Source organism: Sprattus sprattus (genome assembly GCF_963457725.1).
Source record: "Sprattus sprattus genome assembly, chromosome: 7".
Classification (NCBI taxonomy): domain Eukaryota; kingdom Metazoa; phylum Chordata; class Actinopteri; order Clupeiformes; family Clupeidae; genus Sprattus; species Sprattus sprattus.
The window spans coordinates 30089928-30108207 of NC_137926.1; the positions used below are offsets into that span (position 1 = coordinate 30089928).

Consider the following 18280-nt stretch of genomic DNA (forward strand, 5'->3'; position numbering starts at 1 on the left):
GAGAGAGTGTGTGTGTGTGTTGTATGTGAGTGGCTCTGCTTTCCTCTCTCCTTTCTTTGTGAAGCTGAAGTAGCTAGCCAGAGCTGCCACAAGTAAGCATCCAGAGGAGGGGCAGCCCAGAAGCCCAGTGAAGCCACACAGCACACTAGTGAAATCAGGGTCACCCACATGCAGTCATGAATGACATCAAACTGGCCCTGCTGGGCAGCGAGGGGACGGGAAAGTCAGGTCAGGAAATACTTCTGATTATCTTATTTTCTATCTGTCTCTGTCTCATGTGAATTGTAAAGCTTTCAAAGGCAATGGTCTATAAAAGCCAACAGAATTTGTATTTCAACTGAAATGTTTGTTTTTCTACTTCTGTAAGTGAGATGAGATCCATCTGATGACACATCTAGGTAACCCAGAGGGTGGTCTCATGTCAGTGTTAAAGTGCTTTAGCTGTGGAAGACATTAAATATCAGAATGCAGTTCACAGCATTGCCTAGAAAATGAGCCAAAGAGTTTCAGAGAGCAACTGGCAATGGGGTTCGGAGTTTCACAGAAGACCACTTGTCCCATTTGTCCAACTAACTCTTAGTTTCTGTGGTGGTGGACTATGGGACTATGGGTTTTTACAGCAGCGTCCCAGAGCGAAGAAAAGAGTTTGGCTGTCCATATGCGTAGATGAGGAGTAGTCGGGGTGAGGAACACATTTTCCACATCCATCAGCAATTGGAACATGCAATAAGGGAGAGAGAACATTTTTGTTAGGAAACATCAATTTTGGAAACAGATACTTTTAGGTAGTTAATGTCTTAACTAGGTTCGATAATTTAGATTTACCAACTGTAACTATTTAGTTTTGTACTATCATAGTCTTTGGATGGACTCTCATTGTGTATGCCCAGAGACTAATTTGAATCTACTGGGATAGTTTCAGAGCACATTGAATACAGTGAATGTGTGATGGAAGAAACTATGCAAACACCATGCCTCCCTGCCTGGTCTGGTGCGGCAGTCTGGTGCCAATAATCATATGGTAGAGGACAAATGCCAAGGTGCCATGGAAAGGAAAACTTTTACATTGCCAAAATATGCACCAGTTGGGATGCCCTATTCTAGACAACTTTACCATGAGGATGGTCTTATGCCTTTCTGAAGCATGGGATAATTGAATACAATAATGGGATTTAGATAAAAACTATTTTTACATCCATCAGTCACCACAGGTGCTATTCACGGTTACGTTTTTCACCAACTCTTTGGATCTTCGAATATTGTTCTTTCCTTCTCTAGCCGTGCTGGTGAGATTCCTGACCAAACGTTTCATTGGAGAGTATGCTTCCAATGCTAGTGAGTAGTTATTTCATTTCAACTACATAGGACACCATTTTAAGACTGCGCTGTAATACAGTATAATTAGCTATATATGTAATATAATATAATTAGCATGTGTATATGCAACTTGTATAAAACAGCCCTTGAGCTGTTATATTTAGCTCCGATGTTTTTAGCCATGATCTACATTGAATATATATTGGCATGCACCCTGGTAAAATACTTTGTTTAACAGAGTAAAACTATCCTCACAAATGTTTTGACACATTTTTGTTGTTACTGTCCATCACTGATCACTGGTCAAGTTTGAGGAACACATGATTTAAAGCATGTTTGGATGTTTATTGGCTAAATATGAGAAATGAGACAGATCCCATGTAATCATGCAAGGAGGACTGGATGATTTTGAGCTTTGGTTTACATTCCTGTCTTACCTCAGAGGATGATATGAACATTGATCTTGTGATTGCTGTGAGCTTGTGGTTAAATCACTGGCACATTCATTTTACAACAACTCTTTGAGTGTTAAGCACGTGAAAGTCTTCTTCCGATTTCCCATGCACTTCCAGCAAATACCTGAGACTTGCAATGGCTTAAGGAAATAATTGCTTCTGAAATGAGCCAGTTATATCACACCATAGGTAAGATGGTCATCACTGGACCATACATCAGTAACGTGTGCACTTCCGTTTCCTCATTACAGACTCTCTATACCACAAGAGGCTCTCAATTGATGGCAGGCATTTGAACCTGGATGTGTTTGACCCCTGCTCAGAGGTGAGGTTTGTCATCAGTTCAGTGTCACACACACACACACACACACACACACACACACACACACACACACACATATGTATATACATCAATATGTTCATCTGAATCCATAGCCCAGTAAGTGTAGCTGTACTGATTACCATCAACAACACATTCTTGTGACCGCTTCTGCTTCTGGTCCTAACAGAGGTTTGTTTTTACTGAAGGGTTTAGAGCTGAATGAGTGAATATGACCTGGATGAGATTTACTGAAGACCCCTGTAGAGCTGCCTGCTAGCAAACAGGTCTTTGAAGAAAAACCACGTAACCAGCACTGTGCTTAACCGCTGAAGCGAGTGCCCTTACAGGGTTTTAACTACAGAGCAGTGCTTTTATTGAAAAGCCCTGCGGCTTCCAGGAAAGTGGTTGTGTAAGGTGTATCTGTGTAGGTTGAGCTAACTGTACATGAAGACTCTGCAGTAAAAACAGGCTTTTACCTGCACTTAAATCTTTCATAATAGAAACAGCCCAAATCCAAAATCATTTCCACATTTCAAAAAGCCATCATCTCCACCAAGGAGGTTATGTTTTTGGTTCTCTCTGTTTTTTTTTTGCCTGTCAGCAGGGTCACGCAAAAACTAAGCAATTGTCATAGCATTTTGGAGGGGATCCACATCAAGTGGTTGATCCAGGAATAATTTTTCACTTCCTTTAACATTGCGTCACAGGGCATATTAGCCTTGGCTGAGGTCTGCACTCTCAGAGTGCCTTTCTAGTTACGAATTATGTAACATACGTTACGACAGTGGTACAGGAAGTAGAGAAGTTGTTTAGTAATCAGAAGGTTGCTAGTTCGATTCCCTGTCGAAGCATTCTTGAGCAAAACACTTAACCCCTAATTGCTCCCGATGTGCAGTGTGCCATCAGTGTAAAATGTGTATACATCCTTGTAAGTTGCTGCTAAATGTAATGTAATATGAACTTATGGATAAAATGATTTACAAACATAATGCAGACAGCGTTGTGTTTCTCAGAGTGCAGGGAGCCGCTGTATTACCGAGGAACCTGTAGACTGGGCTGATGGGTTTGTGGTGGTATACAACATCAGTGACCGGCCCTCCTTCCTCCATGCCATAGGCATCCTGCAGCAGATCAAAGAGGCAAGGGTGGAGCCATACAAAGGGTGAGCTTCTTTAAGCTTTGTTAAGATGTACCTGTTAATTAACAGATTGATTTTTTATTCAATACTTAATTTCAATTTGCCAGTCAAGGTCAAAATGAATTGCATATTTTTATGGTCTCATAAAATGTCTAATTACTAGATGAACTACCTGTCAAGTCACACCCTTTAAAAAGACTACCTTACAGCGTATATTAATGTTCACATACATCAAAAAGTTATGCAGCTTTCACAGAGTTTCTTCTAAATATTTACCAGGGGAGTGAGGTATTTCACATGTAAGGCCCAAAGAAACAGATGACAAACTGTAATACAACTTGTTGATTGTTTGTCTTTTGCAGGGAGACAGAGGTGCCAATCTGTCTCGTTGGAAACAAGCAGGACTTGTGTCATGCCCGTCAAGTGGAGGCAGAGGAGGGCCGCTCTCTGGCGCTGGAGAACAAATGCCACTTCCAAGAGGTCTCTGCCTCGGAGGGATACCAGGAGATCGCCGACCTTTTTACCTGGCTTATACGCCAGGTGATGGAGCATCTGAAGTATAGATCAGACCGCCGGCGATGCAGTGGCTCAAAGTCAATGGCCAAACTCATCAACAATGTCTTTGGCAAGAGGAGAAAGTCTGTATAAATGTGGACCATCTTTACTAAAAAAATTTTGTTCGTACACAGTTTTGGCTCTGTAAATGGGAAACAAACATAATGGCTTGAACCAAGCCATAAACAATTCCAGCCAAACAACTCATTGCTTCAGGATCATAGAGGGGAGGGGTGTAATTCCATAGGCTGTTTAGATTAAATAAGAGATGCTCTGAATTAAATACATCCTACATCCCACATTCAACATCCTTTTGCCAGAATTACAGACTGCATCTTTAATAATTCAGCAGCGGCTTTCATGCCATTGAATTTGCACAGCATATCCTACCTGATGCAGTAACTGAGATGTAGTAAACTTCTTAAAAGTTCTTCTGAATAATTATTCTGTATTGTAATTCTTTTAAAAAGGAAGTAGGAAGAAGTAGATTCAATATTCATATTTTTGTTTGATTTAGAGCACTATAAAATTATTATTATATTGTCTGTCTTGTCTCTATTTTATGTCTGTAGTCAACCATATTGCTGGAGAAATAACTGGGGTGGATGTCATTATTCTGAGCTAAAGACCACATGCACAAGCATGCATTGTAGTAAATATCTGGATGAACCTTGTGCAATTCAGATTTAATCTGTCTGCAATATACTCGTAACTGCTGAGATTTTGAAGGTATGTATGGACAAGTTTGTGGGACCCAATTCTATGTATTCGTCCTGTTCTACTGAAAGATATCTGCAATTCACATACAAAGTTGCTAGAGGGCGCGTGCAATAGTTTCCTATTAATAGGCAGCAAATGAAGCGGTAACAATATCAAAATACATAGGCCTGGGTTTTGAGTAAAACAAGATGCTTTGTAAATGTCGATGGTGCTAATGAAATGTTTCTGTTCAAGGGGTTTTATTTCTTGAACAACAACAAATGTAGTCTCATTTGGGTCATTGTTGGTCCTACCAACATGGCCTACCGAAGTGGGATTCATTTTCAGAGGCTACACTGCATTAATGTCGAGACGTTGTTGACGCTCCATTTCGACGTTCAAATTTTGCATTCGGTTGGTCAAGCCTGAACTGTCTTCTATCCTATGACAGGCTACACTGTCCCACATCGGCATATCTAGGCTATTGATGCGCCTATGTTGGAAGCGGTGCGCGGATGCATTTGGAGTAGATGTGTATGTAATATAGCCTTAGTCATGTAAACAAAAATAAGAGCAGAGGAATATTCAATTCATTAGTTTAGATTACGTATTTAACATTTTTTTTATATTCTGAAATCGAAAATGTCGATGTCAACGTTTCAAAAGGTTACCCTTGTATCGTGCCTAGTGCTCTGCGTTGCACTGCTTCTTCCCAAAATGCTTCTGTCGGGAGGCAAAAAACAACAATCGGAGGGTAAGATTTTAAACAATATTCCTTAATGAGTGACCTTACACTGTACTTGTATTTAACCCATGTAGGCTATAGCATACACGATTAGCCTAGCCTCTGTCGGTGCCCAGTTCATCCAGCGGGGACCTTTTTTATTGTGGCATATTTACTGTGGCTTGACACCTTCAGTATACCTGCGCTGTCGAGGAATGGCAGGATATTAAATACCTTGCATAGGCAACTCTTCCTTGTACAAAGTTTAAGTTAACCAAAAGGAGGTTCAGTTGGACATGCCGTCCTACCATTTGACGCTGAATGAAATGTATTTTAGTGGTTTTAGATTCTGTTTGTCCAGTTTCTTGTTGATTCGTTTCTTTAATCGTGTTCACGAACCTGTGCTCATTGTTTAACATTCGAATGTTGCATGTCAGGTGGACAATTCCCACCCATGGCACGAAGTCAGGTGGCACCTGAGGCCCAGAGAGGTAGCGGGGCACAATCCTCTCGCGCACACAACTCTGAAGCTGTTGCCCGTGCCAAAGGTGGAGGCACAGGGGCCGGACTTGGTGGCAAGTCAGGTCTCGCTGGAACAATCATCCCCATCTATGGGTTTGGGATTCTTCTTTACATTCTTTACATCCTCTTTAAGGTAAGACACAATAGGGCCTTATACATGTGCCACTGAGATCAGATCAGCTTATCGTATCGTATTCGCGTGTAGGTGTGAATATTTTCAAGGGAAACGGCTCTTGTCGTTACCTGTATACATGTGCAAAATGTGAAGCGGTTACATTGCCTCGGGCATGCGCAAAGACCACGGAGATGTGCTCCCACCTGGTTTGATAACAACATCAACGTGGATCCGCATCGCAGTGTAGTGGCTTAAAGTTCCCTTCTTTCTATCAGCATATAGTTCTTAATATTTTCTTTGAATAACCACTCTCGGATGGAAAGAAAACGAGTCTACGCGTGGATGTGTTTCAACAACGGTAGAAAACTGTGTTTGCTCGGTCTTTTACTGGACTCATAATTATATGACAGTGGTATTAGTTACAGTTGAGACACCCGAATTAACTTGCATGCGCAGCAATCCTGAGACGTGATTTTTAGTTTGCACATGAATACTAACGTCTTCTTTGATCCCAGGAAATTTGAGCACATAACCCATCTCCCTTACGGAGATATTGGCGAAAGTTAACCTACTTCATTGCAAACGTCTAGTTTTTCAAACGTGTCTAGTTTTTGTGCAGTAAATAGAGTCTCAGTGTACTACACCATACATAGCATATCATGTTTGTAGAAAATGATTAAGGTGCAACAAATGCCAATAAGCATATTTAAATTAAATGATTCACATTGCAAGCAAAATGGTGCGGCTGGAGCACAGGGAGGGACAACGGTGACGCAGTTTGGATGTAGCGACAAACATTTATGTGCTGTAACAAACAGTGTTAACCAGTATGTGAGTAACGTGGCTTTTATTAAAACATAGCGTGTGTAATGTGTAGCTATTTCATTCCGTTTATTAACCTTTCCGGCTGTCTGTATTACTAGCCAGCAGCAGACGTAACGGAAAGGGAGCATTTTACTCCCCGGCAATCTCTCTACAAACTTCCATATAGACGCGGGATCAGCAGAGGAAAATCTACTTTCCTTTTGGGAGAAACCAGGCCAGTCGTTCCCACGACTACAGCACCTTTTAAAACGAATTATATGCGTTCCAGCAACAGGTGCTGCGAGTGAGCGCTCCTTCAGTGCAGCAGGGCGCGTTATAGAAGCCAGGCGAGAGCGCCTGAATCCTGACACTGTAGATGCTATTTTATTCCTGCATAGTGCTAAGACAAATTCTAAATAGAACGAAGGTTAGGCATATCAGCAGAGGTATATTTTGGTTACATTAGGATGGCTACGTTTATAGCTTGCGTTTTGGGCGCACCACAATGCCAAGAAGTTTGTCGCGACTGTAATGGCATATTTCATTGTTGGGGTGATTGATAGTTTAAGGCTTACGAGACACGGTGTTTTCCGATGTTTTCCTGAGTCCTCTCTGTCTCTATCTCACACACACACACACACACACACACACACACACACACACACACTAACGGAAGCAAAAAAGGTTTAAATTAAGTGACATCCCTCAAATGTCGCGTCTCCCGCAAACCTGCAAGCTATGAGTCAGCTGTCAGTATTGGAAGAAGCCTTAACGTCTCGAAGATGAAACTTCCTGGGTTATTTTGTTTCGTTAGGCTATTAGTTATATTTTAAAACAGCCAGTCATTGTAGCCTACCACTCATGGAATAAGGAATTTCAAAGAGATGATGGAGTGAACTTTCTAGCCTCCTGTCACCGTCTCCCCCCAGTCACGCACGGCCTCCCCCATGACACATCGGCCTGATTTGACACGCCCTTTTCTAAGACGAATGAACGTGGTAAACCACCTCTCTCGAAAGGCTCAGACGATCGGCGGAAAAACTAACGGTTTACATCTAGACCCCTTATACATGAGGCAATTGTAACACGTTCGCGAGTTTCTATCGTGGTAGGCGCAATGTAACAGCTTTACATTGACGCATGTATAAGGGGCTATTGGCATGCAAGTATTGTTCAAATGGGTAAACTTTTGGACAAATCCCAGCAAAATGTTAAATAGGAAAATAATAATTTGACATAGGTTAGAGTTGAATGGCGTCTTAATAAAGGTGTCAGAAATAGAGAAGATCATTGCAATGTTGCCATTATAAGGGTAAGATATTCTAAAACAAAGCATATTGTGATATGTTGTATTTTTTGTCTTTGTCTTTTTTAAAGATAACATCAAAAGGGAAAACATCTAAACCGCCTGAAAGTAGATTTTCTACAATAAGATCAGAGAATATGAAGAGAAAAATTTGTAAGTTTTTTTTTCTCCTGCATTTATTATCTGTTGGTGGACCAAACTGTGTTTTTTATGATAACATATTGCTTCTTATAATCACTTCTTATTGTCACTTCTGGTGAAAAGGCCCCAAGAAAATTGATTGAAGTGTTAAGTATAAATGTCATAACGTGATAGTTATTGCTCGGCTTTGACCTTGAAGGCACAATGTAGTTACTTAAAACTGGATGTGTTTGGCTTGCTACTTTGATAAAGTAAAGAGGCTTGAACATAGTAGCTCCTGTTTAATCTGCATTACGTTCATACTAAGTAAATTAGAGGGTTCAGTTATGTTTGTCATTAGAGGAGGAGGAGGAGTTTATTTAGTGTATTTATAAAACATGGCTGTTTTCTTAGTATCTTAAGATGATCTTGTGAGATGAGACTTTAGATGATCACCTTTTCTTTTAGGGGCCTTTAACATTTTGATTAGCAGTCCTCTTAAAGTAGCTTTGCTGGTTTAGTCCAGCCATATCTGTTTCATGTACGTACACTGTTGCTGCACTAGTCAAATACACTTCATTGAGTCATTGACAGTCCTGTGGAGACAGCATAATCAACTGTCATTTTTGGGGAAACATGATTGACCCGATGTGAGGGATAACCTGCAAGAAAATAATTGTTGATAAATGTCTTGATTATCCATTGGTTACCGATTGATTTTTACCTGCTAGGCTCAGTAGCCTATTATATTATGAAGTCTCAAAAGCTTTGTAGTTTAACTTTAAGTTCTGCTGAGATCCTATCATCTTTTTAGGATCACAGTATTTCTCTGTCTTTCTGAGGTGTGTTCACTTAAGTTATATTTATAGCAGTAGTAATCAGCCAGCCATAGTGTGCAACTTGTGGTATTTGAATCTACTTCCACTATTCTTTACTCGTTCTTCTTTCGCTCCTCTCCAGCTGACTTTGAGTTGGCTCAGCTCCAGGACAAACTGAAAGAGACTGAGGAGGTGATGGAGGAGATTGTTTCCAAGGCTAGCGACAGTCCAGACAGGTTTGTTCTGGATTTCTCTCTTTCATCCAATGATCCACTGGCTCACACTAACCGGATGCTCTGTTCTCTGCCTCTCTCAGGACGATAAAAGGAGTGAGCACAGTTCAGGAGGTGGAGCTGCTGCTTCAGCTTAAGGAAATCACCCTTATGATGAACAAGGGCAGCCTGCTGGAGGGTATTACTCCTGAGAGGAAAACAGAGAGCTCATATTCACAGCACTGGGAAGGTACCGCACCTTTTTTGATTGCATCAGATTAACTTACATACATACTTAGAATATTGTCAGTATTATACTGTTTGTCAGTAGTCAGGACCTCTTAAAAGATAGTTTGGTGAAATCAAAATCAAATTGGGTTTGTTTGAATTTGAATCTGCTACTCCCAAAAATGTAGCACTGAACATTTCACATACTCACCTAAGCAAAAATAAAAAGATCTGTATTTGCATCTTTTTGGTGTACCACAAAAAAGGGCCATGGATTGGAAACTGAAATTGGGGGTTGAATATTTGCAATAGACTGTTTGCAATCGATTTTCTCTTTTCAATGGGTTTATCACAGAAACGGAGTATCAAGAAGATACACACCCAGAGTCGGAGGGTGGTTGCTGCCATCATGGGCACTGCCATGGCTACCAGCACATGGCAGATGAGTGGACCAAGAGGCCAGAGGATGGGGAGATGACAGACTCACTGAAGGAGGATGAGGCTGAGAGTATGGGCGGGGTTGAAGACATATGTCCTGGGTGTACTGAAGATGGCACACATGGAATGGCTGACACTGATGACATGCTCAGGGCGAACATGGGAGATTATCATGACTGTGCTGTACACAGGGAGGAGAGGGAAGATAACGTTGACGATGAGGTGCTGGAGATCAAGCAAGTCAGAACGGATGATTATCGTGATTGTGCTGCAAATGGGGAGAAGAGGGAAGAGTTGATGGAAGATGAGGAATATAACGGTGACGATGAGGTGCTGGAGATGAAGCAAGGTATAACGGATGAGGACTGCTCAGGCTGGACGTCAGTCCTCTCAGAAAAGAACTCCACTCAGCTGAGGAAGAGGAACAAGAAGTAACCAAAGAGGATCAATTGACTGATTTAAGTTTTTATTTAATGGACCTTTTATCATGCATATACCTTTAATGCTTTCCACTGTCCCTTCCTTATCTTGATTAACATTCACGGCATGCTTGTGAAGATATTGGACAGAATGTAGCGTTTTCTCATGCTAAGGTATGTGCCCTTGTTTTTTTGCTAATATCAAGCTTTAAAATATTTTTTGGTCATGTTTGTTATGTTTCATTCATTATGCTGCCCTGAAAAGAGTATGGGTTACAGAGATCATGAAGAGACCATTTCACCAAGGGACACTAACTCAGGGCTTGTTTTGACATAGTGCTTCCTGAAGTCATTATCAAGTTATTCTCCTTCTGCATTCCTAGAAATAGGTTGACCCACAACTTTATAATTACTCATGCACAAAGAATGCTTACTGAAGTCATTAATCAAGTTATTTTCCTACCCACAACTTTATAACTACTCATGCACAAAGAATGCTTACTGAATAAATACCTCTCATTAAACACTGTACATACAGTATATAATTGTGTTTAACCGCATCATTGTGTTCTCAACTATAATACAGGTAAAATTAGCTTTCGGCAATTTCTCAGTTTTCCTACGTATGTAAAGTAGGAATTCAGGTTTATATTTAATGTGATGTGATTTTGTTTTTCGTTTCCCACATAATCACCCATACATCCACTAATGAGACATGTCTTTCATCGTGCATTTCCTTACCACACACAGCGAATCCTAGAACATTACTGAAATAAATCTTTACATTAATTTATTAAGGTATTATCTTATTGCTTGGTGTGTTGCCGTCATTTCCTCCTTTTGTATAAAACTGCAATAGGCAGCTTTCTGCCCTCTCACCAGCAGAACTGTCATGCACTTGCACATGACAAAAACATTAACCAACTCTTTAGACAACTAACAACTTCCGGAAGTGCGTGTAAATCCCTGATACTGCCGAGCGCTTGTGCTACAGCTCATTTGTTTTATGGTCATCCTCTTTTGCAAACCTCAATTCAATAGGTGTACTGTCGTGTACCAATATATGCACTGCCAATACATCCTAAGAGGTTTTTGTCTGTTACATTGTGTAAACATTGTCTTTAAAAAAGGTAGCAAGACTAGAGGCCGTGTTATATGAGCTGAGCCACACAATAAACATGAATCAGAAAACAAAAACTTTTAATTGGTTTTGAAACCCCATCAAGATAGAAAACAGACATCCTACGGTCAGTGTGCATATAGCACAGATGTAAATGTTTATATATGGTATTACATTACAGCTGTTTGCTTGCAGTGACTCCTTAGAGCAGCAGCAGCTGCTGTGGTTTGGTAACTGAACCGAATACAGGGCTGCTGATTGTTGCTCAGCAGCTCGACAGAATCCTGGCTGCTGATTGGCCACCTCAGTACACCATGGGCTCATCGGCTGGTTGAGCTACCTGCATCACACAAAAGGTGCACTGGTTAGAGAAAAGCAACTCATGGCCTTCATTTTGACTGCAACTTACAGGAAAAAACACACGCATTGCAATTTACTGCTGTACAGAGTCCCTGAATCAGTGTTTTGCTTTTGTTTTGAAATGTGTGTCTGAGGGTGGTGATCAGGAAAACGCACAGAATAGAGATGACTGTTTGGCTTTGGGAAAGGACAAGGTTGAATAGGATGCTTGCATTTCCCTATCAGAGAACTCAACTATAATAACCTGTCTTTATAGCCTTAAGTCCACCGAAGTCTAACCCTATTGGCAAGATGATTTCAGTCAGAACACTTTCCAAGAGTTGGATCAAACTGATACAGACCTGGTCTGTAGCTGGTTATTTGATGAGCATCTAAGTGAAACTGAGAAGTAAACCAGGACCAGGGAAGCTGTTCACACTTGCTGGGAGTCAATATGAAACCACTAGCTGCTCAAATGCTCTCAAGCTGATCAAGTGTTACACAGGGAGCTGCACAGGGGCCCTCATTGGTTATGAAGATCTCCACGTGACAGTCCTAACTGTGCGGAGGTGACCGTCATATTTTCTTTGTGGATGCTATTTTGCCTTTAGACAATGTTTCTGTGACAGAGAACCATGTGCAGTACAAGTCTTGCTATTAGCTGTGAGTAGGCTTCATTGATCCTGTGAACCATAACGTTCATATTAATGCAGGTTTTACTACCTATGCCTCAAATCAATCAACAGATAAATAAAAAACACTGGGAGAAGACTGGCAAAAAACTACTGACACCAGACAGTAGGATGTATGGCATTACATTTCACAACTGTTATGCAGAATCTGCAAAAGATGCTGAATGCTTATTCAAACTGCGAAAAACATCACCTTTCTCTGTGGCCTCTCCTCCAAACCCTCAAGGAAGGGTGCAACGACATCGTCATCAAAAATGGCAAACTCCCTCTCTTTCCCCACAATGCCGATGGAGACATTCTAGATGGTGAAAAAGGCAGGTACATTTACCTAGCAACTCACACAGAGAACTTGAAACACTAGAAGGGTGAAATGGTAATCTAACTGAAATTCGAACCTTGGTGGTGAGATCCTGTTCTGCAGGCAGGGTTTCCCGCAGTGCGCGAAGGCCATGCTGCACAAGATCATTCAGCTCACCTAGAAAACAATAAAAAAACAAGCAACTCTTAAGTCCTACTGGAACATGCACCAATCACATAACACACCATCACATTATATTTCTCTGTTCAAAAGTGTGTTTGGATGCATCGCTCACAGTCCAAGAAGGTTTCCATGTGTCTCTCTAGGTAAGTGCGAGCTGACTGAGAGCGCGCTCCAATGGACATGGCTTTGCAGTCAAAGTAGTTTGCTGAGGGACAGGTCTGGAAAATATGGGGCCCCATGTCCTAAAAATGAAGAATGAAAATTAAACCTTTCTGCTCTGTGATTATGATTCAGCCAAACTAGTTTCTGCGTATCAACTTCTACAGCATGTAGCCCTTACATCATAACCTGCGATAAGAAGTCCCACTCCATAGGGCCTCCTCCCGTATCTTTGTGTAGGAATCTGAGTTTCTGGTGGGAGGGTTAAAGATCACAGATATGTCTAGAGAGGATGCTGGCTGACAAAGCACTCAGGACACAGAACAAGAAACTCTTAACAGAATGAAAAGGATACTGCTTCCAATAAGTGTAACCAGGCGGGACACAGGAAGGGGTCGGTCAAACACAAACCGAGAATCCAAGCACTCTTGTCGCATGAAGTTACTGTGATGAAGGAGAAAGGCAATGACTGAGTTCCTGTATCAAAACAACTTCTAAATGAAACACTGAAGTTTAGCATGCACTTATATTCACTGGTTCTTAGACCCATTGTTTCAAATCTCTACTGGTTGGCCTACAAGTCAAGGGGAGGAACCATTCCTACCAGAGAAGCCTGGCATCTGCTGTCAGTCCAGCGATGGAGATACCCACATGGTTATCAACATGTAGAATCTTCTTCTGATGGGCAGCAAGCTCCGACTGAGCTCTCTATGAATGCAGTATACAAAAAAATTTCAAAGGCTGCATGTGACATACACTTCATACAATTATATGTTCACTATTATGGCAGATGCATTTATCTAGAAGTCATATAAATATAAAATCTTAAAATAAATGTTGAAGACAACACATATTAATTGACGTAATTGCTAATATAGTAATCTAAGCAAAATAAAGAATTGCAGTTAGCACAGAAGAAAATATTTTAAGAATACTGTGTACCTTCAAAGCAACAAGAACTGCATGTGTGCGTGATTTGAGTCCAACTGTGGCAGATCCTTGCTTTACTGCCTCCATGGCATATTCAATCTGATGAATGCGTCCCTAAGGAAAGACATCAACATACATCATATTACTGTTTGTGACCTAGTCACAAGAGAACAGAGGCAAATAACAGCTGACTTGATTTGACTTTACCTGAGGACTCCATACAGTGACATCATTATCGTACTGGTTGCGGAACTGAGAGAGAAAAAAGAAAAACATCTCAGTAAAAGATCATCTAACACATATCCATCATTTCAAAATAGGCTTCCACTATAACTTATAACACAGGAGACAGTTCACTCATTTGAATGCATACAATTATAGTTTAGTGATAGTGGAATATTAATACGATCATACCTAAAATGAAAAAATTAAATATAATTAACTAGCAAACAGTTAAATATCACCTACTTGACTTTGTGATATGGTTACCTAACCTCACTTGTCTGGCCTCAACCACTGCCTGTTCAGAGTTTTTTTTTTTTTTTTTGCGTTGTTATAGACACTGACAGTCAGTATGTCAGTCAGCGAATACACCGTTTTGTAAATCGAAAGTAAGTGGCCACACAATACTGACATTAGCGGATTAGCTTGCTAGTTACCTATCTACTTACCTACAAACTAATTCCCCCTTTTTTCCAATACACGTCTTTCTGATCTCAGATGTGTTCATCTACTCATTGGAATTGTTTTATTCAACTTAGTATGTTTGCAATACCTAAATCGCAGACGTTCGCATCAAGTTCTTCAAGCAATGTAACAGCTCAAGTTAACGACAGCTAGTTAGCTAACAATAGCCTAACGTTACTGGACATGCAGGCTAACCCAACTAGCGCGGCCGCAAATGTTAACCTTCCAATTAGTTGGGACTGCGGAAACGTTTTCATCCCAAATAACCTCAGAAAAGATAATCAAATCAAAAACACAACAGGTGATCAGCACTAGTTTGGACCAGAATTGAACTTAGGAGTGATACTGCCACTGACTAGCCAATCAGTTTGTGTGAGTTGGTTTTACGCTTACTCACGGTATCAAGCTAGCATTGGCTAACGTTACTTTTAGCCACATATTTTGTATTGTCTATGACCAACAGATTAATCATACAGAGCTCAACTAAGGTGTTACTACAGCACTTAAATATCAAACATAATCCCATTCCCAATAACATGTGAAATGGTACAATGATTAAAACAGCATCCATTCATCCTCACCATGTTTGCCTCTGAATCAGCCGCCTATCCAGAACAACGATGTTAGCAATCTATTTCTTTTCCTTGAAGTACAGGAAATACAATGGATCTCCGAGCAGACATGTGCATCGATAGACGCGCAAAGCAGTAGATTGATGCGAAACAGGTTCAATAAAAAGTTGCTGTAAGACACCGGGAAATATGCATGCATTCGCGTTTGTGAGACCCCACAAGATCTCATTTTACTCGCATGAAATAAATAAAATAAAAAGGACACCATAACAAGTGATCTCGCAACGGCTCATGGAGTAACGGCCTAGATCTAACCTTACCTTGACAGTAGCCTACTTTTCGGAGTAGCTAACTTCAACTAAGATAACATACATCAACGCTTAAAAAAAAAAAAATTGAAAATATATATATATAAAATATGTAAATCTGTTTCTGTAAACATTCACCACTTGTAGGGCTCTGCCAGCCAAATAGGCCCAGCAGGCCTATGTCCCCATTCCCCAATCCCATTGCAACATTCTGTCAGGCTCACAGTTGACCCCATGCTCAGGACTGAGGGGAGCGGGGGAATCCACCTTGCAGCAGAATAGACATCCCAAAATTAAATTGTTCTGAATTTTACCAAAATAAAATAAAAAACGTTTGTGGGTTTGAGTCCAGTGCGGGGCTGTGTGAGACTGGTTTCACAACAGTGTCTTGCTGTTTTCAATATTTATCATGGGGAGTTTTAAGAAAATTCACTTATCACCAATTAACTGAGATACATACAGAGACAAAACAAACGTCACAATATTGCTCAAATAAAAAAAGCCATCTGTCATGGCTGAGCTAAACAGGAAGAATGAAGTGAAATAAACATATTTTGTCTTTCAAGATTCTGTTCTGTTCCAAATGATTATGTTTTTGACAACAATAGACTAAAAGTCTTATTCTGAGTGAAAATGAAAGGAGCTAGTTTGTGGATGGGCAATTGAAAGGGTGTGAAGCAGTAGCCTAGCTGTGAGTTCTGTGATTTGTGAACTGTCTATTGAACATAAGGATGAATGTGACTTTTTACAGATATATCGACGTGATGAACTTGTATACTACATGTATACAGTATATAAGGAACAATATGAGACTCATTGTATAACTTTACATGGTATTTATTAAAAAGTTTAGAAAAATATGCATGTAGGCCTGTATACATATACAATTATGGATTATTGGTGGAAGGCAACGTTTGAAAACAATGCTAAATGTACAGGCCATACAGGACTCAGGGGGCTGTCAAAAACTTTGAAGACAGGTACATCATGGGTTGGTATTATTTATCAAATAACCACTAGAGAGCAGTATTAACCCAAATATAATTCACAACCTTGACTTTAGAGACTTAAGTGCTGCTTACATCTCCTTAGATGGTCTGCTGAAATACATCTCGATGCAAAAGAATGACATAATTGTCAGGGTTTGACAGAACTCAGAGGGACATTCCACACAATGGAATTTTTTCAGAATAAAACACAAAAGGAGTATTTCATTTTGTGTGGGGGTTTATTGTGGCATTTTGCCATGCTTCTAGATTGAATGATTATATATATATATATATATATATATATATATATATATATATATATATATATATATATATATATATATATATATATATATATATAATTATGTATTAAATTATGTACTATATCTGCAATCCTATATTGTTTGATCTACTGTACTATATAGGCTCCTCAATGTTGAGACACTTGCACATGGGGAGACGCTCCTGCTGTTTAATTAGTGAAGTGAAGCAGAGCACATAGATTAAACCAAGGAAGTGTTTATCATAAGATGTGCCGCAAACCCTTCCAGAGAATGATGTTGCTATTCATAGCACCCCCACCACAGCAGTGCAGTTTGGGAGTTTAAAAAAAGGAGGAATATTGAGTGGCCTCACTGTTAATGATATTTGATGTACCCATGGTCAGGGGTGGGAGTGTGTGTGTGTGTGTGTGTGTGTGTGTGTGTGTGTGTGTGTGTGTGTGTATGAGGAGGGGATGGTTGGTAAAGAGTGTGGGGGAGGGATGAATCAAAGTGCTTTGCTGATGACGGAACCTGCACCTCTGCCAAGGCAGTGGCTGCGGTGGCGTCGGCGTTGGGCATTACATCAATGCACCTCCTTTGTGATTGAGATCACAGGGGTTTTGCTGAGCTCAGCACTTTGGCCAGCTTCATTTCAGTCTGCCAAACGGCCTGCTTTTTAATTTTTCAAATGGAGAGGAGCCTGAGTCACTGCGCAGGGCTACTCCAGCTCCGCTCTCTTGCAGCCGCAGCAGCCAGACAGAGGGTGGGGTGGGGTGGTGAAGCCGTTATTGGAACGGGCGCCTTTAAAGGATGGTAGCATGAAGGAGTGTCATAAGTGCGTGTAATAGCACTGCAGCAGGTGGGTATAGTCAACAAGATGACACAGCGGAACTCTCAGCTATGGCTGACAGAATGGTTGGTGTTGTGCACAGTGGATGGTGGGACCCAAGATATAGCAAGGTCTCAAAGTCTGAAAACTATTATTACATTTTGTTTTGTTTAATATCAACCAAATGTGGAATACTTTGTTTCTTAAGCATCAGCAAAATGTTACTCTCAAAAATGATATCACCATTATACGAACAACTGCCTTAATCATATCTTATTTGCCAATTAACCACTTTTTGATGTATCTGTATGTGAAGATAAATGGTTTTAGTATCACCCTCAAATTCAGATGGATATATGGACACGTTAAAGACAGATCAACACGCACACCTTACGCACTAGCTGCCTAGGCTATCCACAGTGTAGTTTAGTGGTTTTGAGTGGCCCATCCTGTGAAAATGTAAGACTGTATAGCCAAAAGACACCAGTTAGCATGTTAGGAAGCTTTAATCAGTGGCAACTGTGCAAGCTTTTGGTATTCCTTTCGACCAGAACTCCTCACTGCTGCTCGAACCATCATTTACATTTAATTTGAAAGGTTCAGCAGGATTTCCCAGAATTTTAACATTATCCCATCTCTTTTAGAAGATACCAAATAGAATGCAGAGAATGTTCACAATATGTTTCACATCTTTCCCAAATGTTTTAATGGGGTTGAGT

The 18280-nt window shown here is 40.5% G+C and overlaps 3 protein-coding genes across 3 annotated transcripts; 2 read left to right on the plus strand and 1 right to left on the minus strand.

The window, feature by feature from the left end:
- Positions 1 to 176: 176 nt before the first annotated feature.
- On the plus strand, positions 177 to 3880 carry LOC308367571 (ras-related and estrogen-regulated growth inhibitor-like protein; the record flags this gene model as incomplete). Its single annotated transcript, XM_080841511.1, has 5 exons — positions 177 to 228; positions 1279 to 1335; positions 2024 to 2097; positions 3108 to 3256; positions 3595 to 3880. The coding sequence occupies 5 exons, from the start codon at positions 177 to 179 to the stop codon at positions 3878 to 3880; spliced, it is 618 nt and encodes a 205-aa protein (XP_080697637.1).
- Positions 3881 to 5128: 1248 nt separating this feature from the next.
- On the plus strand, positions 5129 to 10208 carry ric3b (RIC3 acetylcholine receptor chaperone b; the record flags this gene model as incomplete). Its single annotated transcript, XM_080841791.1, has 6 exons — positions 5129 to 5240; positions 5648 to 5865; positions 8029 to 8110; positions 9038 to 9131; positions 9212 to 9357; positions 9691 to 10208. 6 exons carry the CDS (start codon positions 5129 to 5131, stop codon positions 10206 to 10208), a joined length of 1170 nt encoding a protein of 389 aa, XP_080697917.1.
- A 1167-nt stretch (positions 10209 to 11375) lies between these two features.
- psma1 (proteasome 20S subunit alpha 1) lies at positions 11376 to 15238 on the minus strand. The gene is made up of 10 exons (XM_080842300.1): positions 15182 to 15238; positions 14121 to 14165; positions 13926 to 14027; positions 13588 to 13691; positions 13339 to 13427; positions 13165 to 13235; positions 12937 to 13066; positions 12739 to 12818; positions 12537 to 12641; positions 11376 to 11652 (listed from the first exon to the last, which is right to left on the minus strand). The coding sequence occupies exons 1-10, from the start codon at positions 15182 to 15184 to the stop codon at positions 11617 to 11619; spliced, it is 765 nt and encodes a 254-aa protein (XP_080698426.1). The 5' UTR covers positions 15185 to 15238; the 3' UTR covers positions 11376 to 11616.
- Positions 15239 to 18280: the final 3042 nt, after the last annotated feature.

Excerpts from the sequence above, each read along its gene's own strand:
- psma1 (XM_080842300.1), bottom strand. Across the intron at positions 14,028-14,120 it reads TCACTGTATGGAGTCCTCAG|GGACGCATTCATCAGATTGA; the intron begins GTAAAGTCAAAT and ends GTCTTTCCTTAG. Across the intron at positions 13,428-13,587 it reads GCAGATGCCAGGCTTCTCTG|TAACTTCATGCGACAAGAGT; the intron begins GTAGGAATGGTT and ends CCTTCATCACAG.